The 27,336-nt window shown below is 40.8% G+C and overlaps 1 protein-coding gene across 1 annotated transcript in view; it reads left to right on the forward strand.

The window, feature by feature from the left end:
- The window catches only part of IGFBP5 (insulin like growth factor binding protein 5), a 28,702-nt gene extending 4,564 nt beyond the window's left edge, over positions 1-24,138 (forward strand). The window contains exons 2-4 of the mRNA XM_051983574.1: positions 16,726-16,955; positions 17,584-17,703; positions 18,720-24,138. Of these exons, the coding sequence (XP_051839534.1) occupies positions 16,726-16,955; positions 17,584-17,703; positions 18,720-18,851 (482 nt within the window). The 3' untranslated portion in view covers positions 18,852-24,138. The remainder of the gene's footprint in view (positions 1-16,725; positions 16,956-17,583; positions 17,704-18,719) is intronic.
- The last annotated feature ends 3,198 nt before the right edge of the window (positions 24,139-27,336 follow it).

Genomic DNA, 27,336 nt, shown 5'->3' on the forward strand with positions numbered 1-27,336 from the left:
GCAGGTGGGAAGGGTGGGGCTGGGTGCAGTGAGCCCCCTCAATTTCTGGATTCATGGTCAGCCTATCCATACTTCCCTGCCTAGTCCAAGAGCCATGTGGAAACTGAGTTCCAGAGCTGGCTTTATTAGCCAAACTCATGTCCATTCAGTTGAACAAGCTCATGGAAAATGAAGGAGCCAGATTCCTTCTTCCTTTCCTTTCCATTCAAAAAAAAAAAAAAAAAGCCTTTGAAAGGTTTCCTAGTGAGCCAACCATAGCTAGAACTGGGAGAGCAACAGACAGATTAAATTCTAACTGGATTTTTTTCTTTTTTCCAATTTCCTCTTTTTTTCCTTTCCTCCCCTTTCCTTCCCCCCACACCCTGTCAGCTCAAACAAGAGAAATATGCAGCATGTCAAAGAAAGCTATCTTTCTCCCTTTTTCTCTTTTTTTCTCCTAATACTTCTTTCCTCTTTTTTTCCCTATCTGCCTCCCTCCCCACCTCCTTTCTGTCTCCTCCCCTGGGTTTCATCCTTGGTTTTGCCAGATGGGCTCCAGCTTTCACAGACACAGGGGAACTATAGTTTGATAGATAGGAACTTGAGTTGTGGGGAAGGGGAGGAAGAAGAGGGGTCAGGTATACTCATAACAGTAGCCTGGAAAATTGTACTGGATTAGGGGTCAAGGTGAAGATGAGAGCAAAGATCAGGAGAGCCTGTGAGGAAAAGGGGAGAAAATATGTACATGTATGTGTCTTGATGCATGTGTATGTATGAAAGAGAATATATATGTGGAAAATAATATATATTATATACATACATACACTATATATAATGTATATATATTTATATACATACATAATATATGTATATATGCATAGCATATGTATGTATATAATCTTTACTTAAAATCTGAGCATCTCATTGACCACTGACATTCTTGATATGAATGATAATGAGACCCATCTAACTTTGGTGAAGAAATCGCCAAACCCTATATATATTATATATACATATACATAATATATATAAAATATATATGTATACATAAGTTGTTTGTTTATTATGTTTATATGTCTGAATAGATGCATATTTATATGCATACATACTGTATATATGCATATGTAATGAATGTATGTATGTAATCTTTGTTTAAAGTCTGAACATCCCATTGACCACTGACATTCTTGATATGAATGATAAATGAGACTCATTCAACTTTGGAGAAGAAATTGCCCAACTCTAGACTCTTTATGTCCTAGAAACTAGAACCAGACCATGAATTTAAATTTGAATAGTTTTCATCTAAAATGAACTTTAAATATGTAGATGAAACAGATCAGGTACCAGATGAGAGAGGGCAAGGATAGGAGGGAGAGAAGAAGAGGGCAGCTATTGGAAGAAATAAAGGAGAGGTTTCAACAGTTTTGCTTTTGTCACAGAATATTTCTTTGAAGTCACTGGTTATGGAGTTGATCTAAACAGTGCATCTAAGGCCAAACTCAAATCCACAGAACTAAGCAAATAGTAGACACTTTTAGATAGAAACAAATTTGTATTTTTGCTAGTATTGTCATTTTATATACAGAATCCAAAAAACTTATTTTGTATTTGCAAAGACAAATAATCCTTTGGGGGAAAATATTAAAGATGAATCTGCCATTGCTAATGTCAATCCTGGAGAATCCTGTGTGTGTACCCATACACAAGCAGTAAAGTTCCTATTTCATATACCAGTCCTCTTCCTTCCTTTCTTCAATTCTCTGAGCTAATAGGACCATTTCTTATTATCAGGAGAAAGAATTTTCTCTTCAGAAACAGGGGGATGGATGAAATGAACTCTGAAGGACCTTGCCATCACCAGATTAGCAAAAGAATTCTTAGCTAAGGTTTTCTAATTTTTAAATTTTTTAAATTTTCTAATTTTGATTTTTTTTAATTGAACAAGAAGAAGAGAGTAGATAATGGAGAAAGAACATGGGTGGAGAGATAAAGAGCCTGAACTCATTTTATTTTATTGAATATTCATTTTAAAGATCAAAAGACTTGGTTGAGAAACTAAAGGGCATATCCAACCAGTTATGCTGCATTGATACTGTCCCTAAGCAGGAAAGGAAGGAAATTCCTGCCAAGTTGATCTTGTGCTCTTCTTGGGAGAAGGGAAGATGTTGGATCTGCCAAGGGCACTATGAGGTCAAAGTCAAGTTAGAGGTACCAGAATTGCCTTGCTCTTTCCCAGAACCAAAGCAAATATACAGTGATGTTCAACCTGTATTGTAAACAGAGATGTAGAGCCTGAATTGCCACTAGGGGGCGTCTAATGGAAGTAGGACCTATGAGCTCCCAAAGTCTGAATTTTTCTTTGGGGATGTTTAAAAACGAGAGAAGGAATCCTATTTATACAGTGGCTTAGCACCATGAGATAAATCTTTGGAAAAAACCTCCCCCCAATCTGGAAAAACGAATAATCACTTATAACAATGTATGGTTCTAATTAGTCCAGAATCTTCCCAGAAATCTGGTATAATACCTCAATGGACTATTTGCAATCCCCAGTCCTGCCAAATTCTGAAACTACACCAAAAGGCTGAATTTATACTTCTACGCAGGGCCTATGCTTGAGGCTTTGAGATTTCCTTATAGTTTGATATCTGGGAAAAGACAGTATTATCTTAGGGAGATTGGCTGAGGGGGTTAAAGAGGAGTCTTCCCTACCCCCCCCAAATAATATAATACAAGAGCTGTCTCCTCCCAATAATTTTAGGCTATAATTTTCTCCTCCTTCAATTTCTGCTTCCACCAGTGGTTGAGATTTCTATTGGAGTGTTCTGGGGGAGATCTCAGCTTTCAGCCCCCTCCCTCCCCCAGTACTAAAACAACTCAAGATCATCTTTGCTCAGCTCCTCGCCCCACTTCCAACTCCCAGAAGAACATTTGAAGGGAGCTAGAGCCAGGGAGGTAGGTATCTGCTTCCTCATCCTCATCTTCTGCTTTGATTTCCAGACTAGAGACCCCTTGTCAGACCCAAACCAGGCACAACCCAAGAGAAGGGGAGGTATCATGGGGCAAGAAAAGATATTCACTTGATCCCTGCTTTTCTCTTCCTTCCAATACTGAGGATTGTTGAGGAGATACACTTACTTGCCTTAGTGTACAGTGCTGTATGGGCTGCCCTGCTCCATTCTGGGCAGCTCGAGTTCTGATGAGTCATGAGTGGAAATGTCCCCAGGGCTAGGTCAGAGAAATAAATAAATGTGTAACTGAGAACTAGACTGCTTCTTCCTCTTTTCTTTTCTCCTCCCCCTTCTCTCACTCCTCTTTCTTCCTCATAGAACTTTACTATGTCCCTGCTATCCAACCCTCCCAGTTTTCTGTATATGTATGTATGTACATGTATATATATACACACACACACACATGTATATGTTTTTACAAAATACACGTGGATGTATGTTATACACATGTACATGGGGATATATAATATATGTATGTAATGAAGGATTCCATTACAGCCAAGAACAGGGACAGAGACATGCTAAAAGGCTATTGTCTCAGCTTCCAAATTTAGGGATTGAACCTAGAAAGTGAAAAGGAAACCTATTTGGTTTATCACTGCCTCTGTCTGTGTATCAGATCTCCACTTAGTAAAGATGAGGCAGAAAACATGGTGGTAAGAGAATTGGAAGGGGAGAGAAGCTTACCCAGGAAAAAAATTGAGAAGGATAATTTAACTAGCAATTCAATAAACATTTATTAAGTCCCTATCATGTGCCAGAAACTGAAAATATAAAGATAAAAACCAAAACGGCCCCTGCTCTCAAAAAACTTAAGTTTCACTGAGTGGAATATATATTTGCGTATGCATATATGCATTCATGTATGGAGAGAGGGGGAGAGATCAGTACAAAATACAGTATCCCAAAAGTCTTAGTGCATTTTAAAAGTATAACTTCAAACTGCCCAAAAACTTTTAGGACATCCCACATAGACAAAGTAGAACTATTTGGGAGGTAGAAAAGTATTAATATGCTGTTCTAAGAGGTTGAATTTGCACTTAGGTCTTCAAATACATGAATATTTTCTATTTAAAGGGTGCCAATTACCTTTCATCTTTTCTAAAGCCAAAAAGAAGTATGAGGACATAAGAAAGAACTTGCCTGTGATGAGAGCTGTCCAGGTTTTAACTGGTCTCAAAAGAGAGTTGTAAAATCTTCTTCCCATCAGCCTTCTTGACTATGATTGGGCATAATATTTGTTTAGAGTAGAAGTAGGTGAAGATAAAGAAGTGAATCCCAGTATTCTTCGATTATAACTGTGGCCCATCTATCTCAAATAGCCAGGTACTGAACTTCACGAAAAACAAAAGTTGGGGGCACATTGGGACTCAAGGAGATAAAGGGGAAGGGTAACACTTGATAAGAGAGGAAAGTGTCATTCAAGATAATTCCACTTAGGATATTCTCCAATTGTTTTCCTCATTGGCCCTGGAAGTTAGTACCATTTCCTCTTTTAGTTTTCCATTTGAGACTTACCAAAATTGTACCAGAACTAGGTTTCCCCATTGGAAGTGTTGGGAAGAAGTGATTTACAGGTAAATTGGCATGTGATTTCCATTCCTGAAGACCCTATTTAACTGAGCTGGCCATAACTAAAATGCTCTTGAATCATTCTGCTAATCATCATTATTCTCAAAACTTTTCTCCTTTATTTCTTTTAACCCATACTTTCCAACAGACCTAGGGTTTGCCCCTGAAAGGAAACAATAGAAGATCAGGAGAACAATATGGGAGAGAGGAAAGATTAGTCAGTTACTCTCACTGTATTCTCATTCACTCTATATATCTATACAGATAGATCAGATAGGAATCTGAAGACCGTCTAAAAACACTACTAAATTAGCCACCAGCAGGGACTACTAAAACAGATGGATTGAGTAATAGAGAGGCCCAATGTGTCATTCCTGTTCGTCGAGTCATAGATTTAGAGCTGGAATAGAACCCTGAAAAATCTTCTAGTCAAATCCTCCAGTTATATAAGACAAGGAAAATAAGATCCAGACAGGTTGAGGTCCAAGGTCATAAGAGTGTAAGTGGGATTTAAACTGGAATCTTTTGACTTCAAACCCAGTGCTCTTTCCCACTGTACCCTTGTGCGTAATGGTGAAACTGAGGCACAGGAAGGTCTCAACTCCCTTTTGGTCACAGCCTCAGCCCCAAATACACCATCTCATCTCCTCTTACAGAGAAAAGGGCACTTAGTTAGAGGGAGTCAGGCTCTCCAGCTCTAACAGGTCTATACAGTTTCCCGAATCTGCCCTCCCCAAGCCAGCAAATTTTCCCCTTGCTTCTTCCTTTCAACATGACAGTTGTCTCGGTTGGTTTTCCTCTTGGAAGGTTGGTGCCCATTTCCGTTCCAGCCTATAATTCAGGTTAAAAGAAGCCCAGAACATGTGCGTCTGACACTGACCACAAAGGGAAAGAAAACAGTCCCTTCCAGGAGCCTGGGGAAAGAGACTCTGGCCAGTTAGAGAGTGGGTAGGAGGAGGAACCAGGGAGGAGCGTGACAAACCTCCACCCAGTCCTACCCAGATCCCTCCCCACCCCCCACATACACCTTCTCTTTTTCTGCAAATTGCCATTGAGTCATTTGGCATGACGGGCTAGGAAACTGTCAGACCTCAGGAGAATGAGACGCTTTTTATATTATTTTCACAGTCATCATCCAGTCTTTTGGTCTCCCAAGTGGTGGCAATATTCCCAGGCCCAGGTCCTAGCAGGAGGCTGACTGGTTGGCTAGAATGGTAGGGGACAGAGGTGATGATTCACCAGCTCATGCCTTACCATCTGTATCTAAACCCAAGTTTAGGTGGGTACTTTTGGTATAGAAGAAGAAGAACCCAGCAAAACTTGGGGATTTCTTCCTTTTTCTGCTTTCTAAAGCAAGTAGGTCAATAACTTCAGTGTCACATCAACCACTGAGGCTTAAAACTTAGTCCATTTTTAGTTTTATTATGGCTAATTTGTAAACTATTCTAGTAGCATCTCTAGAATCGCAGAACCATGGACTGTTGGAACTGGAAACCTTCAAGATAATCTAGTTCCTGTGATTGTTATGATAGAGAAAGCAGGAACAAGGTTCAAAGGAAACCCAATCTATTCTCATGTTCCTCATGCGCTGGTTGGTCACTCAATGCTTTAGTTGTGTCACCAAGTGTGGTCTCGGCTCTAAATTCAAAGTCAATCTCAACCTTCTTTCTCGGTGACTGTGAGCCCATAACCACGTTATGAGCAATGACCCTGGATGTCAGAATTGCCATTTGCATTTGGGAAAAGGGTGGAGGCGGATGGGCTGCCTCTGAGTGGCAGACATGTTCTCATGGTAGAATACTTGGAAGAGCTTCAGGCAGCAGAAATGGGCTTGGACCTCAAGGAGTGGGCTTTCCAGAGATTGTTGACTGATATTACCAAGAGTAGGGCCAAGAAGCATGGCTCTTTTTTTCTCCCATTTTCCTCTGGGGAATGGCAGGCCAAGCTTAGAACTACACGTCTCCTGGAAGAGCCTCCTGATGTGAAATTCCTTCACATCAATTCTGCAAAATTAATTGTGAGAGTGAATGGATAGCTGCCTATGGTCTTTCTGTTTGCCAAAGGAATAAAACAGCAGAAACATCAAAGTAACTTCCAGTCTCTCTCCGCTCCGATCTAATATGCACATGGCTGCCAAAACAGTCTTTTCAAGGCTCAAGTCTAACCATGTTAACTCCTTTGCTCAAGAATGGTCAATGGCTCCCTGCTGCCTCCAAGATAAAATACAAACAGCCTAACTTTAGAGGACTTCCACCATTGAGCTCCAAACCTACCTTCCAGCTTTCTGTCATATTAGTTATTACTTGCACCTTCCCAGTTTTATCTCAAATTACTTCATGTACTTTGTGTTCCAGCCAAACTAGATTACCAGCTCCCCATTCCATCTCCCTCCTCCATGCACAAAACACTTAGATTAGTGTCCCTACCCCCCAACCCATATCTGGAATTCACCCCTTATCAGCTTCTTGCCTACCATTAAGGCTTAGTTCCTGTGTAGGGAAGTCTCCTCTACCTCCCCAGTATTAGCACTCTCAATCTTCTTGAATTACCTTGTAGTTAGGCATGTGATAATGGAAGCATCTTTGAGGGCAAGGGAGCTATTCATTTCTCTATAGCCTAGGCTAGTTCCCAGCCCTAGAGGCTCAATAAATGCTTGTTAAATTGAATTGAAGACTGCTTTCCCTGGAAAGGTGAGATGAACCTGTACAGAGATTGTTCAAGGTGTGTTCATGCTATATGCAGGTGTTTGGGACATCATGAGAGTTAGAGGTAATGTTGTTTAGGAGGAGACCCAAAACTATTGGTTGAGCCTAGATATATATATACTCTGTTGGGCTACATAAGACTCTCGATCAGAAGTTAGGTATAGAGGCCTAAAAAGGAGAATTATTTATAGTCATATGTAAATCAGAGGGATGGGAGCAGACAGAGTAGGGTAAAATTAAGCCTTGTATCAGTGAAGTCATTTTATCTCAGGATTAGAGGGCATCTCCTAAGAGCTTGGGGACCAAAAATAAAGCCCTTAGTGACATCCTGAAAAAGGTTTCCAGAGCTAGAGAGTTAGGCTCAGGGCCAAGGATAAATGGTGAAAGGCAGACAAGATATAGGAGGCTAACATGCTTTTTGAAGTGCTGACTCTCTAGATGAGCTTGAATTGTGACCAGAAATGTGTAATTAAACTCTCTGAGCCTCAGTTACATTTTCTGTAGAAATGAAGGTAATATTTGTATTTCTGACTTTATTACAGAGTTGCTTTGAGGAAAGAATTTGCTAGGCCTTGGGGTCCTAAAGTTGGAAGGTATTCAGTCAAGTCCAACCAGCTTTCTCATTTCATAATAAGAACCAAGGTTGACTTCCTTGTCCAAGGTCACATGGATAGCAAATGGCAGGGTTTCAGTCCCGAACCAGCACACCGTCTTCTGTACCATTAGATCTCCCTAAAAACACTAAAGGGGAATCATTAGTTCTTTGTACAAAGCACAAATCTTTGGAAAGTGAATTTGAACTTGAAATGGAATTCAGTTGAGTTACTGAATCACTCTGTTCCCCAAAAGCACTTAAGACTTCTGATGTATCCTAGATTCCTAGGAAACAGAGGATGAGAATCTTCTGGGGCTCACTGTTTCTTGGGGCTGAGGATAATAATTATTTAGGATTATGTCACCAGTCAGGTATTATTCTTTATTGTTGCTTTTTCTCTCATATTCACGTAATTGGAGCAGCTGTATCAAAAGTCATGTAACAGAGATAATAAAAAGTGGAACCTCTGAGAATGAGATAAAAAAGAACACACCTATAGATGTTGGTGGCTATGAATGTAGGGGGTATAAAGCCCAGATCCTATTTTTATCCAGCTCTAGACACCCTCTCCTCATACACTTATTCCAACTCACTTAGAGGAAGGAGGAAGCTCTGGAGCTTAATAAATATCTGTGGCCAACTTCTTCTACTTGCTTTAGACTTACCTCTTCACTGGGGTCTTTGTTCCTATATCATAATAGAAGAAAGAGGAAGATGGAGACTTAACTAGAGTGGGGGACTGTGAATAAATTAATCTCTCTTCTGGAGACATGGTTGCCGAGATTACCCTTCTTCTTAAAGAATCCCTCCTGAAATTCCTTGTTCCCATTTGGTTCTGAAGGCATGGGACCCAAGCAACAATGAGTGGGGAAAAGAGGAAGGTACAATGCAGGGACAAAATGAAAAAAGGGTCAGGGAAGGTTTGTGAATTGTGCCCCATCTATTCAAATTCATATATAGGTGAACAACTCAAGTTAACTTGAGTTAGCTGTCCTGGTGCTCTTAGGACTGGAGAGTGCCCAAGACTAAATTAGATCTCTCCCCACCCCTCTTTGATCAGGAAAGGGTTACTGTTCCTTGTCTTTTCCAGAGATTGTTCAGACCTTAATTGAATCACCAGGCTGGGAAGTCTTGTGGTGTGAGGGAAAGCCACTGAAAAGCTGAGTGGGGACTGGAGTGAAGAAAGGAGAGGGAAGAGAAAGCAGGACAGAAAAAGAAGAAGAGAAAGAAATAGGGGGGTGGAGTTGGAAAAAAGGAGAAAACTAATATAGAAATCTCCTCCCTAAGTACTGAACTAGTCTTCACCAGAAAACCCCAAATATAAATCCTGCAGGAAGGGGGGGAAACAGCGAATTGTGGATTATCACATTTGCTGAGGGCTCAGGACAGGGAATATCTGTTCCCCCAAATCCCCCAAGTACTTTGGATTTTGGAACCAATTGTCTGAGGCCCTCTGTCCTCCTCTGTTCAGACATAGGTGGCATCTGATTCCAGGGAGACAGAAGAGCCTTAAAACTGGGTCAGAAAGCCAAAATTAAAGGGGCTGTGGTTGGAAGTTTGGGGAGAAAAAAGGGCAGAGATGCTTATTAGATTCTCTTTTGGGCTCTCCTCCACCCCAAAGTTGGACGCAATATGAGAGAAACTGAAAGTCCCATCTTCTAAAAATCCAGCCCTCAAAAGGATAAGACCATGGGGGCCCATTAAGTCTGTCAGACTGATCTGGGGTTTCCAAGGATGGAATAGTAAGCATTCTGCACGCACCCTCTCCCTCCTCCCCCCACCCACCTTGCCAAAGAATTTAGACAGGGGGAAGAGAGTTCTGGGCATGTGTGTACTTTTTCCCTTCTCCAAGACAATTTCTGTTCCAGGTGATCAGAAATAGCCACAAGGTTGCACAAATGCATTGCACAGCTCTCTTGTTTGTCCCATTCTTCTGTTCCCAAATTTCTATCATTGCCCCCCCCTCAACCCCTTTTAAACAACCCTTTCCAATGCTCACATATCTCCATGATCCTTTAATTACTGGAGAGAACCACAGCTAGCAGGAGAAAATTTGGATGGTGTGAGCATGGCAGGCCCACAAATTCCAGGTTGAAGAAGTTGTTTATATTCATAATAATTTATAATTCAGCTCTGACCCCATACAGAAGGCTGTGGGCTGGTTCTAGTTTTCCCTGCCATGTATCTCTGTCTCCCTCTACTGACCAAGCTTAGGCCCTATCCTATCTTTAACTAATTGTCCTTTGAAAGTTCAACAGAACAGGCTAAAAAGCTCTTTTTCCTCACCTGAATTACTCCCCCTCTAGCTTTGGTCCTAGTACCCTAGAATTTAGAGCTGGAGTGAAACTCCAGAGATTCTTCACATTTTCTCTCTCACAGACCCTTTTAGTACCAATCCAGTGAAACAAATGGACCTCTTTGCAAAAAAGGCTTAAATACACAAAATCAAATAACTACAATGACAAATAAAAGTACAACATGAAATAGTTAGCAGAATATTATTTAAAAATGAGTTCATAAGCTTCAGGTTAAGAATTCCAGATTTAGTCTACATGCTTTCATTTTCCAAAGGGTAATGCAGATTCAAAGAACTAGTTTTTTTGCCCCAAATCTAGGACTTGTTCCTCTATAATTCTTCAGTATCACTTAGGCTTTTCTTCAAACTACTCTATCATTTCTTTTCTTACATTCCAATACTTTCAATCATGACTCTGCTTCTTCCTTTTTCTCTTAATCCCAAGAATATCTCCAAGAATCTGTTGTTCTGTTAGCTCGAAGCTTAATAAAATGCACTTTATTTTTTATTGATTTCCACCTTACTCTATCTTCATATTCTCCAAAGCCTGAGGCTTGTGGAGTCAAGGTCCACAGTGAATGTGCATCTAGAAGGAGGTAAAACAAAAAAGCATGAGATAAAAAGTAGAGCCAAATCATGAATTTAGAAGTCATCTCCTCTGACTCATTCTACAGATAAGGAAACTGAGGTTTAGAAGGGTCATAGGCTCATAGATCTTGACCTGAAAGGAACTTCAGAGACCAGCTACAATTTACAGATGAAGAATTTAAGTTGAAGTTGGTTGAATGACTCATCCAAGTTCACCCATATAATAAGTAAGCATCAGGAATAATTTTGGACCCCAGGTAATAATAACTAACTTCAAATCCAGTACTTTCTCCACTATATCATGTGGATTTCACTCATAAATCTCACTTGTCCCCAAAGTGGTGACAGATGAATTATGAAATAATCCTTGAAGTACTGACTTTACAACATGAAGAGGGAGGAATGTTCAAATTGCACATCATTGCTTGAACCCTGATGCGTAAAAGAGAGAGATGGGAGTTCAAAATAAGCTTTAGGACTTATTCAATGAATCTTAAAACCCTCTTTCCCCAGGAAAAGCTTAACTAAAAGACACTCAGCAGATCCCTATGGGGAAATTAGAAAATTTGGGATGGGTTACCTTGAACTGATGAATTGTTTACAGATTCCTGAAAAAGGATATTCACTCTTAGGAGGCTGATGAGTAATTGTGAGCTCTTCTCCGGAAAAGAAAGAAGAGGAAAGAAGCAGGACTGGTTAGGTGATGTGCCTCATAGTTGAGGGGTGAAAGATATCGATTTAGGTAGACAGATATGCTGTGGGCTTTCCTTTATAGAAAAACATTCAGGACAGGTAAGATGAGGAGGGAGGGTACTTCATCAGGTTGGGTATACTGTACAGAATAAATGACTTGTAGAGAAGATAGCCTGTGGCATTGAAATCAGTCAGCACCCTTTGCCAGCTGGAGGTGGTGCAGAAAAAAAACTCACCCCTGAGCTCTCTTCTTACAGAGGTCAGCATTCTTGAGCTCCCAGCTAAACAGGTGCATCTGGCGAAGGAGAATCTGTCAGCTGCCTGGGCCAGGTGCTGGCACAAGCCCAGAGGAAGGCAGGCCATTCTTTTGTTTGTCTTTCAGTCACATATTCCCAGCCTTTTCTGCTTCTCACCCACTCCAGTTTCAAACTGGTTTAGGCAGGAGACTGGGAGTATTCACCTCCCCCACTCGTTATAACTGGACTCCCAGAATATTCCTAAACTCTTTCAGAAGAGCTAGTTGCTCTCCATCATTATCCAGCTGCCTTCTAAGAATAAGAATGGATGGTTAGCTATTGATATCGCCTCAATTGCTCAGCCACAACCTTCTCCAGTGCTAGATTCAAGTCTCATCCCTCTACCTATGAACTTCTGCAGGACATTTAACCTCCTTAGTCTCAGTTTCCAACTCTTTAAAAAAAAGAATGAGTTGGACTATAGGAACTTTCAACTCAATTCTAGATCTAGATGAAAGTCCCATCACTCCACAGATAAGTTAGTTACATTACAAATAGTCCCAGGTCCTGAGTTCCAACTTCCTTTAAAAGCTCACACATCTGAAAATAGACATCAAGTATACAATTTCACAATTATGTTCATTCTACTGTATTTTTAAGCCTCGTCAGGCATTTAAATTGTAAATAGTTTACACAATATTGTTATAAAAAAAAGATATTTACATTGGATTACTTGCTATCCAGGGGATGGAGGAGCGAAAAATGGGAGGGAGAAAAATTTGGAACAAAAGGGATTGTAAGGGTGACTATTAAAAACTATCTTTGCACATATTTTGAAAAACAAAAAGCTATTTTAAAAATAATTATATGTGAATGTGTGGTGACAAAAGCAATAAAATTTAGAACTAATGAAAGAGAAGGTATTGAATGTTGGAAAGGTTAAAAAAAGGGGGGGAGAAAAAAATTAATTGTGTAGAAATTAACATTGCTCACCAGTCTTTTCACCTCATTCCCTCCAATCAGCTTCAAACTCAGGGACAGAATAGAGATTGAAGAGATTGAGTGTAATATACTATAGGTCCATGCTGCCACCTTCTGGTTTTCATGTGAAAGCACATGTCTCCCCTTTATTAAGTGGCCCAACCAGAACCAAGCAGAACCATCATCCCAGTCTGCTCAGGGATCTTGTCTCCTGGAGACAGGAGCAATGAAAGGTTCCGTTCCTTCGGTTAGAGATCTGGTTATAGGTGAGCACTCCTGGCCCTTTCAGCTCGGGATTCCATTCTGGAGAAGCCCCGTGCTCTTCGGCTCAGCATCTGAGCTACATAGACTAAAGGAACAGATATATTTGGGGCTATTGTCAACCTATCCAGAAATTTCCCTCCAATAGTGCTTCCTCCAGCGTTGTTCTGGCTGGGCTTCTTGTCTACCTCCTACTCTACCAAATCTTTCCAACTCCTAGTTGTTGTCTAGAATAGTCTGTTCTCAAACTTTTTGTTTTCAGCATCTTTATCCTATTAAAAATTATTGAGGATCTCTCTAAAGTGTTTTTGTTTATCTGGATTATATTTATAGGCATTTACCATATTGGAAATAAAAACCATTTTTGAATTTTTAGACCCTCTAAAAGGGTTTCAGAGATCCCCAGGATTCTCTAGACCATACTTTGAGAACCACTGCTAGAGAATGTGGCTAAGGGCCACCTCGTGGTGTCCAAGCTAAACTGCAATGCTGACTAGGAACCAATGCATTGTAGGGGTTTGGGATTACAGAGACGATTGAAGATGGGATTGTTGGCCTTCACCTCCTACTGAACCTTTAGAAACTCCCCCAAGAATGTGATTTTTTTTCCTCCCTGATTTTAGAGATGAGAAAAGACTGACTGTGAAAAGAAGGGAGGGACCTAAATGTTCATATAGGGGGCTAGTTACTGCTTGATTATTTTCAATGCTGACTCTTCATGACCCTATTTGGAGTTTTATTGGCAAGGATCCTGGGCTGACTTGTCACCTCCTTCTCCAGCTTATTTTACAGGCAAGCAGAGTTAAGTGACTTGCCCAAGATCACATAGCTTGTGTCTAAGGACTAATTTTAACTCAGGAAGAGAAGTCCTCCCAATTTTAAGCCCCGTACTCAATCCACTGAACCATTTAACTTCCCATAAAGGGAGCAGTGGATTTCATGGATAGAGACAGGTTTGGACTCCATCTAAGGAAAAACGTTTTAATGATTAGTTCTAATCCAAAGTGGATCCTATTATCATTCTCATTTCCTGTTCTTATCACCGAAGCTAGTCATTTTCCATTCACAAAGGGTTTCAGTGATCTCAGGCAGAACCTTTAGCTTCCCACAACTTGAATTAACCTCAGCTGAAGGGAATAAGAGGTTCAGAGTGGCATAGCAGGTTGAGTCAATGTGGTATCATGAAACACCCATTGAACTTGAAGTTAAAAATGTGGAGAGCTCTGCCCCTTATTGGTTGGGTAGCATTGGATAAATCACTTAATCTCTTTGTTCCTTAGTTGTTTTTACCTCTAAAATGGGGGGGGTGGTAAATAATGCCAGCCTTGCCTATTTCACAGGTCATAAGAATCAAAATGCAATCATGAATATAAAAGTATTTTGTAAACTTAGAATGATATGTAAATGTAACACAAAGAAGGTGATAAATAATGTGTTTGGGAAGATGAACTTAATCTGACAACCTCATCTGGAAAATAGCAATAAGAGAGAGGAAAGGAAGGAGAGACAGACAGACAGAGACAGAGACAGAGACAGAGAGAATAAAAGAAATAGAAAGTCCAGTTTAATTAAAGGTCATAAGTCAGCTAAGTATAGATTCTCATCAGCCCTCTCCTATATATAACTGCTTTAGCCACGGTTCAGCTGTCAGTCTTTGTCGGCCTACCAGGATCCCTAAGTAACACTCTAGCTTGGTTGGAACAAAGATCATAGCGCCAGGTTGGGACATGAGGACTGGGGCAAGGGCAAAAGAAAGAAGCCTAGACTTTCATTCCCTGTTCCTCTCTCCGGTTAACTCCTATGTCTGGAGTCCTGGGCTCCTCCCCTATCCCTCTTTCTGATGCATTCTTTGGTATTTTTTTCAACCCTTCTCTGCCCCTTATATCCCCCAATCACCTACTCCCCGTGCTCAAATAAGTTTCTCTCCCAGCCAAAGAGAGGACTAACTAACCTACTTTCCATATCTCTAGCCATCAGACATTGTTGACATTAAAATAGCACTTCACTCACGAATGAAAACAAGAGCTTGCATTTATATGGTGATTTAAGATTTGCAAAAGGCTTTAGAAATATTGTCTCATTTTATTCTCCAGAGTAAAGACTGGGTTGGTTTTGCTTATTTGTTTTTTTTTTTTCTTTTCTCCTTTCTTTATATTCTCAGTGCCTTAGCACAGTGCTTGGCACATAGTTGGAGTTTAATAAATGCTAGTTGAAAATCAATAAAGAATAAAGAATAAATCATTTTTAAATGCTAATTGATAGACCCTAGGAGGCAGATGAGATTATTCTCCCAATTTTTACAGATGAGGAAACTGAGGCAGACAAAAATTAAATTATTTTCCAGCATCAAAAATCGAGGAAGTTTCTGAAGCTGGATTTACACTCAGAGGCTTCTTGACTCTAGTTTCAGCTTGCATTCCACTGCAAGTTTAATAGTGAATTAGATGTCATAGGTATTCTTATTCCTATTTCCCAAAGGGAGAAACTGGGGCAAGTTTCCCATGATTTCACATCATAATCATCATAATCATCAATATCAGTTGAAATTTAAATCCAAATCTTATGACTTCCAAGTCTCCTTAGACTGTCCCAGACTCCTCAGCATGACCTTCAAGGATACATTCCTTTTTTTTTTTTGACTTCTCCATTGCTAACCAAATTGTAACTGCCCCTTTCTCCAGACTCCCCACCTTAGTCAAACAAAACCTGTCACACTTTGTACCAAAGGGCCTGTTCTTGCCTCTGCCTGAGCCTGCTATATCCTGTCATCATCCTCCCTGCCCCTTTCCCTCACCCTGTCTGCATTCAGAATGTTCTGCCCTCATTTCTGCCAGATTTCTTGGATCCCAACACATCTCTCTCATGAAACCTCCTTGACCCAACTGCATCAGCCTCCAGTGACTAGAGCCCTCTGAAACTGAAATGCAAGCCTCTAGACTCCTGCCTCAAGTTCAATATTCCTTCGTCTTCCAGTCTCTCTCTTTGATGTACCCACTCTATCTTCTTCATCAGACTCTTAAGTTCTCAAGGTTATCTTCTCTCTTTTTTATATTCCTCCCTAATACACATAAAGCAAGTAGCAAAGAACATCACATTTTGGAGACTTCTAAGGTTTATCCTTAAAGCAGCCACATAAGATGATAAGCAGGACAAGTATTTTTATTCCCATTTTGTGGGTCAAGAAATTGAGGTTGAGATGTGATTCAGTCTAATTCCAATAGACTTGTGATGAGGAGAGCTACCTGCATCCAGAGAGAGGACTATAGGGACTGAATGTGAATCATAGTATTTTCACCTTTTTTGTTGTTGAGGGGGTTTTGCTTGCTTATTTATTTTTTCTCATTTTTTTCCTCTTTTGATATGATTTTTCTTGTGTAGCGTAATAAATGTGAAAATATATTTTTAAAAATTACACATTTAACTACATTGGATTACTTGTTGTCTAAGGGAGGAAAGGAGGGAGAAAAATTTGGAGCACAATGTTTTTCAGGGATGAATATTAAAAACTATCTTTGTATTTTGAAAAATAAAAAGCTGTTAGTATATTAAAAAAAAAAAGAAACAGACTTAGAAAGAGAAGTGATACAATTGCAACACAATACAACACAGTGTAATACAATAATACAAGAACTGGAAGCAAACCCAGATCTCCTGCTTTCAGATTCACTACTTCTTCATTTCCAATCATGGGAAACTTGTTTAATTTTTCTGAGCCCCATTTTCTTCCTTTGGAGAATAGGAATTAGAATACCAAAAGGGCTCTGTAGGCCCTGGTATTGACCTTCTTTTTAACCTCTCCTCCTAGAGAGAGAATCCCGGGAACATGAGGAACCAACCACTTCAGAAATGGCTGAGGAGACCTACTCCCCAAAAGTTTTCCGGCCCAAGCACGTTCACCTGTCTGAGATGAAGGCTGAGGCCCTGAAGAAAGATCGCCGAAAGAAGATGACCCAGTCCAAGTTTGTTGGTGGGGCTGAGAACACCGCCCAGTCCCGGGTCATCCCGGTCCCTGAAATGAGACAGGAGTCTGAGCAAGTGAGTCCTTATGAAGATAGCTTCTGGTTTACTCCATCACCTGTGCCTTATTCTTGACATTTCCTTGTGATGGCTAAGTTCCCCAACTAGGTGTTATGGGCTAGGGTGGGGAGGGAAGTTCATGATTGACCTTGGAAAGAATCCCATCAGCCCCACTCAGAAGTGGGGAGTTATATTCTGTCTGGACCAGACAGAAATTTCAGAAGTTAGGATCAGCCCACTGAATTAGCAGCCCACCCCAGAGAAAACTAGCCTTGAGTTACCTCCATGGTCCACAGGATTGTGTGGCTTCCACTACAATGGCACCCCTACCTAGTTCAACATTGGGACCCTGTGCTTGAAGAGCTTGGACAGGGAGTTCAGACAAGGTGAAGAAATATGTGTAGAGAGAGGAAAAGGGAACAAAGGCCAGGAAGAAGGGCTTTACACACTATCAAAACCCTCATCTAACATAGCGCCACATGGTAAGATCTGGTATTGATGTGAGGAAAAAAATCAAAAGACTCGAATCTTATAAATGCCTTATGTCTTTAGGACTAAGCACCCTTGCAGAAGTACCCCAAGACCTTATCCCTTAGTAATTCCAAATGATTGCCCTGACCTCTGTAATTATCACTTCTCCCTCTAGGGTCCCTGCCGAAGACATATGGAAGCTTCCCTGCAAGAGTTGAAAACCAGCCCTCGTATGGTTCCCCGGACGGTCTACCTGCCAAATTGTGACCGTAAAGGCTTTTACAAGAGGAAACAGGTAAACATTGTCCCTCTCTCTATCCATTAATGGAATAGAAATTGCATGGGATCATGGGTCAGACAATTAGGGTCCGAATTATAACCCTAATGGGTTTGGAAAGGCTGGGGGAATATGATTTCTAGAGAACAAATTCTACTAGATAGCAAGACAGGAAGAAACCCCTTTCAATTTGATGCTGGGATGGGAAGGCACAGAACAGGAGCTCAGAATTTTTGCTGGGTAAGGGATGGAAGTTAGCATCCAAGAAAGGGAAGAGTGGGAGTTGTGTGAGGAGGTAAAAGTCAAAGGAGTGCAGATTTCAGCCAATTTACAAGTCTCCCTTGTCAGGCACAATTATGCCAGACACCACATACAGAAATAGTCTGTGGTCAAAGGTAGGGCAGTAGTGGACAAGTAAATTTCACTTACTCTGGCTACCTATCAGGACCAGTTTGATGAATAGTTAAGGTCAACAATGGGATTTGGAGAAACCCCTCAACCTGTCCTTCTGCAGCCATCTCCCCCTACCCAGTGACATGGGGTCTGGGATGTCACCATCATAAAGAATATGTTCATTCCTTTGGGTTAATGACTGTTATTCACTCACCCACACATACATACACCCCCCCCATCCCAAGTTGTAGTTTCCTAAAATGGAAACACAACAGATAGTGGCAGTAAAACTTAATTGAGCTCTTCTCAACGACTTTTTTGAAGGACTTAGGTAAAGTGTTGACTCTCTAGGCAGGTTGGAACACTGAAGGGGGAGATAATGAGAGAAAGGGAGAGTGGAAGAAACACAAGATAAGCATTTTGTGAGAAATTAGCCTTGTCTGTTAACAGTGTTCCTCTGAGACCAGAAAATGTTGATGGTGAGGTAGAAGGATGCTAACCTGTGGTAGTGGGTCATGACAAGCTGTGGAAGAGAAGGAACAGGATTCAGGATTTAGAGATGGGATTCTTTTCATTCCCCCACTCTCCCTCCACTTGCCCACCCCAAGCCCACCTGTATCTTTTTTACCCTCTCTCCCTAGTGCAAGCCATCTCGGGGCCGCAAACGTGGCATTTGCTGGTGTGTGGATAAATATGGGATGAAGCTGCCCGGGATGGAATATGTCGATGGAGATTTCCAGTGTCACAGTTTTGACAGCAGCAATGTTGAGTGAGGCTTCCCTCCCATCCCTCATCTCTTTCTCCTCTACCCTACCCCTTACTCCCCAGCTTTTCCCCAGCTCCCCCCTCAATTCCAGCCAGTGCCCCTCTCCACCCCGAGGAAGCCACTCATTTCATCTCATTTAAGGGAAAAAAAAATATTTGAAGAAACTGAGGACCTCGGAATCTTTAGCAAGTTCTCAAGCTTTTGTTTTTAAGCAAAACAACAGAGACAGAATAAGTCAAGAAGACACCCCCTTTTTTGGTTGATGGGGTGAAGAGTGGGGTGGTAAGGAGAATGAATGGAGAAAGGAAGAGAGGAAGAGGAAGATAGAGAGCATGTGACGGAAGAAACTCACTGAGAAGGACACATAAAATCAAGAAAAGCAACAAAGAAAAGAGAAGAAGTAACATTAGTAACCTGTACTGGCCCACATCCTGCTACCAAGAGACCCTCAGCTGGGAAATAGTTTTGCCTGGGGAGGGCCTGGGCTATTAGGTGGGATCCAACTGCTTGCTGAGGTTCTTTTCAGTTTGTTTTGGTGGAAAGAGGAAAAGAGATTTTAGTGGAAGAAGAAAAGGCAAATTAGGGCTTTGCTCTCCTGTGTCTCCTCCTCCAGTCAGCTCTTAAGGCTTCATCAGGTCTCTTATTCCTCTCTCCTCACCCCCTAATTCTTTTAAGGTTTGTCTAAAAATGAAAATGCATTCCATTCCTGTTTTATTTTTTTAAATCCAAACTTCTGAATGATCCTAGCTTGGTAGGATTTTCTGGACAGACATATATTGACACATTATATGCATGTATGTCCGTGGGTATCTTTCAGTCTACATACAGACATACCCAGTCATTACTACATACACAGCCTTGGAATTTCCTTCTCTTCCAAGGTGACTAAAAGAAGCCAAGGGTGTGGATATGGATTTTATTTTTCAATTCTTAGTGTAGCCTCCACAGGGGAGGATGGACTGGCAAAGCATTTGTGTGGGCTTGTATTTATCCACAAGGCTGTATGTCTACATATAGAGATATATACTTTTATATCTTTTATTTTTTCTCTCTCTCTGTCTTTCTCTCTCTCTCTCTCTAAATGGTTTGCATTGACTTTCCAAAAGTAGTTTCAATGGGCAATGAGGAACTCTTCCCAGGCTGGCAAAGCCAAGAAAAGCCCAGATTTTTTTCCCCAAACACAAACCGAAATACCAGCATCATCTGCCTGCCATTTTGGGGGTCTCTCCTAAAAAGCTCAAGTGTGTGCTTCCTGTGGAGTTGTAAGATAGACCCATCGACATTTTGCATCAATGCTTTCCCATGACCCTGTGGCTCCTGGTCTGTGTGACTGGGTGGGCATGTACCCAAGCTATTCCGTGCCTGTGTACACACAGACATGCTTTTCTCTCCCTCACACTTCCCTTTTTAAAATTTCTTATAGCCCTCCAGAAATAACTCTCTGACTTTTACACTGAACTGAGTTGGGCCCGTTAGCTCATAACCATAACCCAAGCCACAGGTTATGAGATGGAGATTTGTGGTTTCTCAGCCTTTTGGTTTCAGCTGAATAGAGACTGCATTTTGAAACCCTTTTTTCAGTCTTCACCTTGGGAGAGGGCAAGGAGGTTGAAATGAGAGGCAACTAAGAAGGAGAAAAGTAGAGAGGTCCTAGATCAGAATTTGGGGTTCATTCTGTCCTTCTTGGGAAAGCAAAAATTAACAAGGACCTTCCCCAGTGCCTTGGAGATGGGTAGAGAGTACTTCCTTGCCTATCTCATTGTAGCATCAGAACACAAGGAAGGAAGAGGTAGGCTCCCCAGAATACCTTCCCCATCCTGGATGCAGAAATAAAAAGAGAGGAGAGAAAAGGACATACACCTTTGCTTCTAGCTATCCCAAAGCCAGACATTTTGAACAAGAAGGAGATACCGGGAGAGAGAAAGAGCAGATTATGGCTTAAATAGGTACCAAAAGTTAAAGAAAACTGAAAAAAAGCTAAAGGATCAGAAGAGGGAGAATAGTGTTTCTGAGAGGCTTTGGTTCAAAGGGACAAAACTGTGCTGAGGAGCTCCCTTCAGCCTCCAACAATTCCTTCTTCCACTATGGTGAAGCAAGTTTCGGTCTCTGATTCTGCTCTGGTCGGTTACTTCTTCCTTCCTCAGAAGGGAGGGACAGGATGATGTTAGGGACATTTTGGCTGACATGGGTCATTTGGGCTGGTAACAACAAGACTTCTGACCCAAGTTCACCTTCTCTCCCTCCTCTTCTGCTACAGGAATGAGAAAAGACATTGGTTTTCCTTAATAGAATAGCTTTGAAGCTAAATGTTGGTCAGAGGGAGACAAGGAAACACACATGACACTGGCAGAGAATCCATCCCTTTATGGATACATCCCTTCAAAACACAGACCTTTTACCTAGTGTCACAATCCCAAGGAGACCAACCTCAAACTCATCCCACTTAATCTGGAGAGAATATGGCAGAGAAGCACGGGTGTACAGCTCCAGTGAAGGAAATACGCAAAGCTGTAGAATAAAGGAAACAATCTAGATGGAGTGGCCTTTGGTCCTACTTCCCAGTAAAACATTTGGTAAGGGAGAGGAGAAGGAAATGATTATACTTGCGACAAAGAGCCAGAAGGAGAGGGCAGCAGTAGGGCCATCCCTGGACCTTCTCTGACTCCCCCATCTCTCTGCATCAATCCTTATTCCCACTCCACCCCACCCTGCCCTGGATATTCCCCATGTCTACATAGGCCAGTATCCTTAATCTTTTCTCACTTTGTTTTCAACCTTCTCTCTCTATTTTTTTCTCCCTGGATCTTGAGCAATCCATTGGTCTGGGATTTGCTAAGCAGATGCTGGGGTGCCATTTCCCCTAAGATAAGACTGAGCCAGGAATCTTACTTCTGTCCTCTCCTTTTCCACCTTCTTCCACACTCCCCTATCCTGTTTTTTAAGAGTTTTCTCTCTTCTCTGCTCTTTTGTCTTTGATTCTCTTTTCTTTTTTTCTCCTGTCTCTCTGCCTCATTATCCCCAATTTTTGCCCCATTGAATGGAATGCTTCCCCACTCTTGCCATCCTCTGCTCCATCCCTAGAGATTGAACATAAACTCATCCAGGTCTTTTGAGTGAGCACTGTAAGTTGCTAAAAAAAATTTTTTGAAACAAAGAAATGAGGATACTATGGAAAGTCAGTGCACTGTTAGTTCAGTGGGGGAGAGGGGGTCCTTCTTTCGCTCCAAAAGAGAAGTTGAGTCTATCCTGATCTCCTCTTCCATCTTTCCCAAACTCCTCAGTCCACTTTTGTAGGTTATTTGGGGAAATAAAAACAAAACTCATCAAAACCTTGGGAATTGATCTGCAGAAGTGGAGCAGCTTGGTGACACAGCCCAAGTCTACTGTTATCCTTTTGAGGTACCTAGTTCTTAGAGACTGCATGAGGATGTTTCTGTGCAACTGTTGAGTTCCAAAAAGGTGGCCACAATTTCTGGGACTAATTGAACTGAGTGTCTCAAACAGGTAGCCTGACCTGAGCCCAGTAAAAGTAGATTGAGAGATAATAAAGATGAGACAGAAAGGACACTGCCTTTTCCCATTGTACTTATGCCCCTGAGAGAAGGTAGTTAGGGAAGACAGGTCTGAAATGACTCGGGAGTTAATGGCTCCTATGTAGTCTTCAACCCTCATTCTTGAGGTTGGCCATTTGCCAAGTCTTTTGCTCATCATCGATGCTTTATGCTCTGTGCTGTCAGGGTATACTGCCAGCCTCCCAATAGACCTTGCTTAGTTAGGCAGGTTTCCAATTCACCTCCTACTTCTTGAAAATTGAGGACAGAACTCTTCCTGCCTCCACTACTTTGATAAGGGAGGATTGGCTTGAGCTGGTCTTTGTCCCCCACAATTCCCCATCTCATCCCCTAGACAATGAGGGAGTGTGGAAAAAAATGAGACCTGATGCATATGCACAGCTTAAACTGACAGCCAGGTACATCAAAACCTGGAGACATTCATCCCTAAAAGGGGGAAGAGGTATAGGGAGATCCCACCAGGTCCTCTGTCCATACTCCAATTCTCCTTCACCATTACTGCCCATGACGTCTCCATGGTGACTCATAGGGGAAGGGAAGGAAAAATTAGGAGTGTGGAAACGACCCATTCCTGTCTCAGGCAGGTCAATTGTTATAGCAAGCAGCCTCCACTAGTTATCACAGCCCTGAGGAGATTGGGAGGAGAGTCTTCTCCTCCAACTCCATTAGCCCTGGGAAGATACAATTCAAAGGTTAGTAATTCATGAATGTAGCTGGTCACATAGGAGAGACTTCTGGTTTCTCAAGCAAATTTTTGGTGTGCTGGGCATGATATTAGGGTAGGGAGAATTTTGAAATGGAAGGGTTGGAGATGGGGCAAGGGGAGAAGAATTTCCACCAACCAGCAATCTGGGCCTTATACTGCCCTTGTTTGTTTGTTTGTTTTTAAAGAAAACCACTAGTGTGCAAGGCTTTATATTGCACTATCTCTCCACTGCTTCCTTATTAATTTTTTTATTTCTTAAAAAAAAAACTTTCTTGATTTTCTAATAGAGTGTGTCTTTAAATCATTCTTCATAGATTCCAATTTCTTTCTCTTTTTCTCTCTCCAGACCTGCAGGGGGCAAGCAGAGGGGAATTGTAGGGGGGAGGAGAGAGTAATGGGATAGAGGGAGGAAATGTCAAGAGAAATTGGTTTCTCTATAGTTGTGTGTCCCCCTTCACTCTCCCCAGCCCACTTCTAGCCCCCAATCATTAGCACCTCCTCCTCCCAGCACCACCATCTAGGCATCTATATGGATAGTACAGTTATCAGACAACACACCCTCAGATTCCGAGTCTTCAACCTGGTTCTTTTTTTTTTAAGATAGCAATAACCACGACACATTTTACTTTAGTTCTTGATAGCTTTTTACATACGTACCATAGCTCTGTTCTCTCTTCTTTTTTTCCAATTTTTTAAAATAAAGAAATACTCATAATCTTTACCAGTGAAAAGGATGGAAACGTGAAATGAACAAAAAAAAAAAAAAAAAAAAAAAAAGCTCAATGTGTGGATAATAAAACAAAACAAAACAAAACAAAAAAACCTGAATGTGGAAGAGCTTAGCTCCTGTTTTAGCATTTTGTACTTAAGAAAATAAAAAACAAAGGATCTCACATTTTATTAAAAAAGTGAAGATTGCTGTATACTATTTATTCAACTTATAATTTATGTTACTCTTTGATCTTTGTCTTTTGTCATGACAAAGCATTTATTTAATAAAGTTATGCATTCAGTTAGCCTGCGTCAGCTTCCTCCAAAGACTTAGGAAAAGCAGGACAGGCAAAAGGTTGAGGGTCAAGCCAAGAGTATATGTTAAATCAGATGAGTAGAAGAATTGGGGGCAAAGTATACTACTTCAAATGGGATTCAGTTATCTCATCTGTGAAGGTGAGACTACATGATTTTTTCCATCTCTAAATCCAGTTATCATAAAATAGAGCTCAGAAGACCCTTCAAAGATCTTCAGAATCCTAGGAAGTCACTCAAATGGACCAATCCAATGTATCTTGAATCCCTGAATTTGGGAAGTGCTGACACTCTCATGCCTGGTGTCCCAAGGAGGCAAAAAATTGCAAGTGGGACTTAATCTAATTCCTCAGCCCTAGGTAGATCTGTCCTATACATTTCAAAAGAACAAAAGGAGATCCCACAATTCCTCAGATTTCTAACATTTAGAATCATAGAATGGCCAAACTAGAAAGGATTCCAGGGGCCATCTCATCACATAATCTCACAGGGAAAAGGGAGTCACATGGTTCAACTCGTACCGAAATCCCCAAAACATCTGGCAAAATCATGAATCCAACCTCAGCCTGAGGGCATCCAGTGTTGCCTGATACTTGGGAGCCATATCAGTGAAGAAGTATTTGCTTTACATTGAGTTCAAAGCTCTTTTTCTATCACTTGAACCATTTGCCCTTAATTTGCTTTTCACAACAAAAAAACCATTTCAGTCTGAGGCAGAGGTGGGTAATTTGTCCCTATCTCCTCCTGAATTGGGTTTCAATGGGCAGGCTAGTCATCCAATGTTAAAACTATAATAAAGAAATGCTTGTTGACTGATTGATTTGGAAGGAAGAAGAGACCTTAGAGATGATTGAGGCTAATTTACTCAAAAATTTACCCAAGGTTTATAACTAAATGGCAAAGCTTTCATTGCACCTAACTCTAACTAAAAAAGTAGATAAGTTTTCAGTTTAGTCAAGTTAACATTTTTGGCTGGTTGAAGACCTCCATGGCTTTTTCTTTAGAGAAAGTGTTCTTGGCAACAATAGCAGGCAGATCAGGATTTTTTTCTTGGTTACTTAACCTCCCTTTTACCATTTTATTTCTAAAGAAAATGAAACCTAGAGTAGTTAAGTGATTGGTTTAACTTTAACCAATTTCAACCCAGTGTTTCTAAATGAAACTAAGTCATTTCACAGACTCTATTGCTTAACTGGGAAATTCTATCCATTCTAAATTCCTGTTCACTTGGAAGGATACTATTTTACCCTTTGCATAGTTATCTTACACAGGTTTAGCAAACATCCACTCATTCGTAAAAATGGTTACACAGTGGTTAAAATGTAACCCTTGCAAGACATTTAACCCTGTTTACCTCAGTTTCCTCTTCTCTAAAATGAGCTGGAGAAGGAAATAGAAAACTATTCTAATATCCCTGCAAAGAAAACCCCAAATGGGTCAAAAAGTCTTGGAAATAACTGGACAATAAATTTGTGCATTCTCTGAATCCTCTAAACTACTCTCTTTTACACTGAATCACCCAAGTTTTTTTCTTCAGAGGCTCGCCATATCTCCTTGCCCCTCCCCAGTTACTTCCTTTTATGGACCCTAAAATCTGACACATTCAGTTTGATGACTTCCTCTATCTCTCCCTATGTGTACTATCATTAGTCCCCTCAAGAATTTCCCAAACCCTTGAGGAAAGCAAAGCCCAGAAATGGGAAGCATTTATCCATCCATTTCTGTGGAAGACTGCAGAGAATATACTGCTCCAAACTATGAATTCTTAATCCCATCACAAGGTTCCTGTCTTCAGGATGCTGAAGCAGATGGGACAATGACTGTAGGAGAATTCTTGCTTAATGAAATTGCCTAGTGAATGGGGCATGGAGATCACCCCAATTGTCAGAAATGAAAGAGCTCAACTAGTTCCATCTCCATTCAGGTTTCTAAATCCCTTTTTATACCATTCTTGAGATTGCTTAAATCTTTCAGAGTAACAAGGAAAGTACTACAGAAGACAACTTGTTATCTCTTTATTTTTTTAGATGATGAAACTGAGACAGAGAAAAATCACAGGGTCCTACATTTAGAGATACAAGCATCTTAAGTACGTATCTAGTCTTATTTTAAACATGAAGAAATCAAGGCCTGCCGAAGTAATCAGAATCATGAAATTTAATTTGGCATTAATCTAGTATATACACAAAAAGAGTGCTCACCACAACACATTCAACAAATCGCTATCACAGCTTTGAAAGGCCATAAATTTAGCAGTATGAGGATCCCAAGAGTCTAATCAAATCCCCTTATTCTATAGATGAAAAAGCTGAAAGAATTACAGAATCTAAATAGATTTAGAGTTGCAAGAGTCCTAAAAGATCCTATCATCTTAACTTTACAAATAAAGAAACTTAAGTCCAGAAAATTATTTGCCCAAGGTGCCCTAAATAGCAAATGGCAGAGGCAGGATTGAAGCCAGGTCTCCTGACTAATACTCAAGTAATCCCAAGTCACCTTGGGCATGTGATTTATTCACACAGAGAGATATTTAGTAAGAGCCAGGAATTGAACCCAAGTTTAATTCAAGTCTAGTGCTTTCACTCTTCCTAGTTTTCCCTGGCTGACCACAAGGCACTGGGGGATTCAAATTCTATTGCTGTAACACATTTATGCTGATCCAAGATGTATGGAGGTAAGGATATGCCATTTGGAACAAGGGGGAGAAAGGAAAATTATGAAAATTTTGGTGGAATATCATGGAGAAGAAACTTATTTTCAAGCTTAACTTGAAACATTAAGATTCTTATCTTTTTTATGGGGAGGAGGCAATCAATAGGGGTTAAGTGACTTGTCCCGGGTCACAAAGCCAGTTAAGTATCTGAGGCTGGATTTGGACTAAGGTCCTCCTGAGCACTCTATCCATTGCACTGGAAACAGTCTTCTCTTACAGCACATAAGAAGAATTTTGACAATTATATATTTATTATCCATTATATGAATTATCACATATTTCATGGGGGAAATGGAGCCAAGAAACTAAAGTTTCTCATTGAACCCCTATTCACATGATTCAGAACAACATTGTTTCCATAAAGTAGTTTCAGCTATACTAGCACCATATAATCTCTCAAACTCTATCCCTCTACTGAAGGAGGGCTCGAAGCCACCAGGAAATTACCATGAAGAAGTTGGAGAAAAGAGATCAA

Source organism: Antechinus flavipes, chromosome 3 (assembly GCF_016432865.1).
Source record: "Antechinus flavipes isolate AdamAnt ecotype Samford, QLD, Australia chromosome 3, AdamAnt_v2, whole genome shotgun sequence".
NCBI lineage: Eukaryota > Metazoa > Chordata > Mammalia > Dasyuromorphia > Dasyuridae > Antechinus > Antechinus flavipes.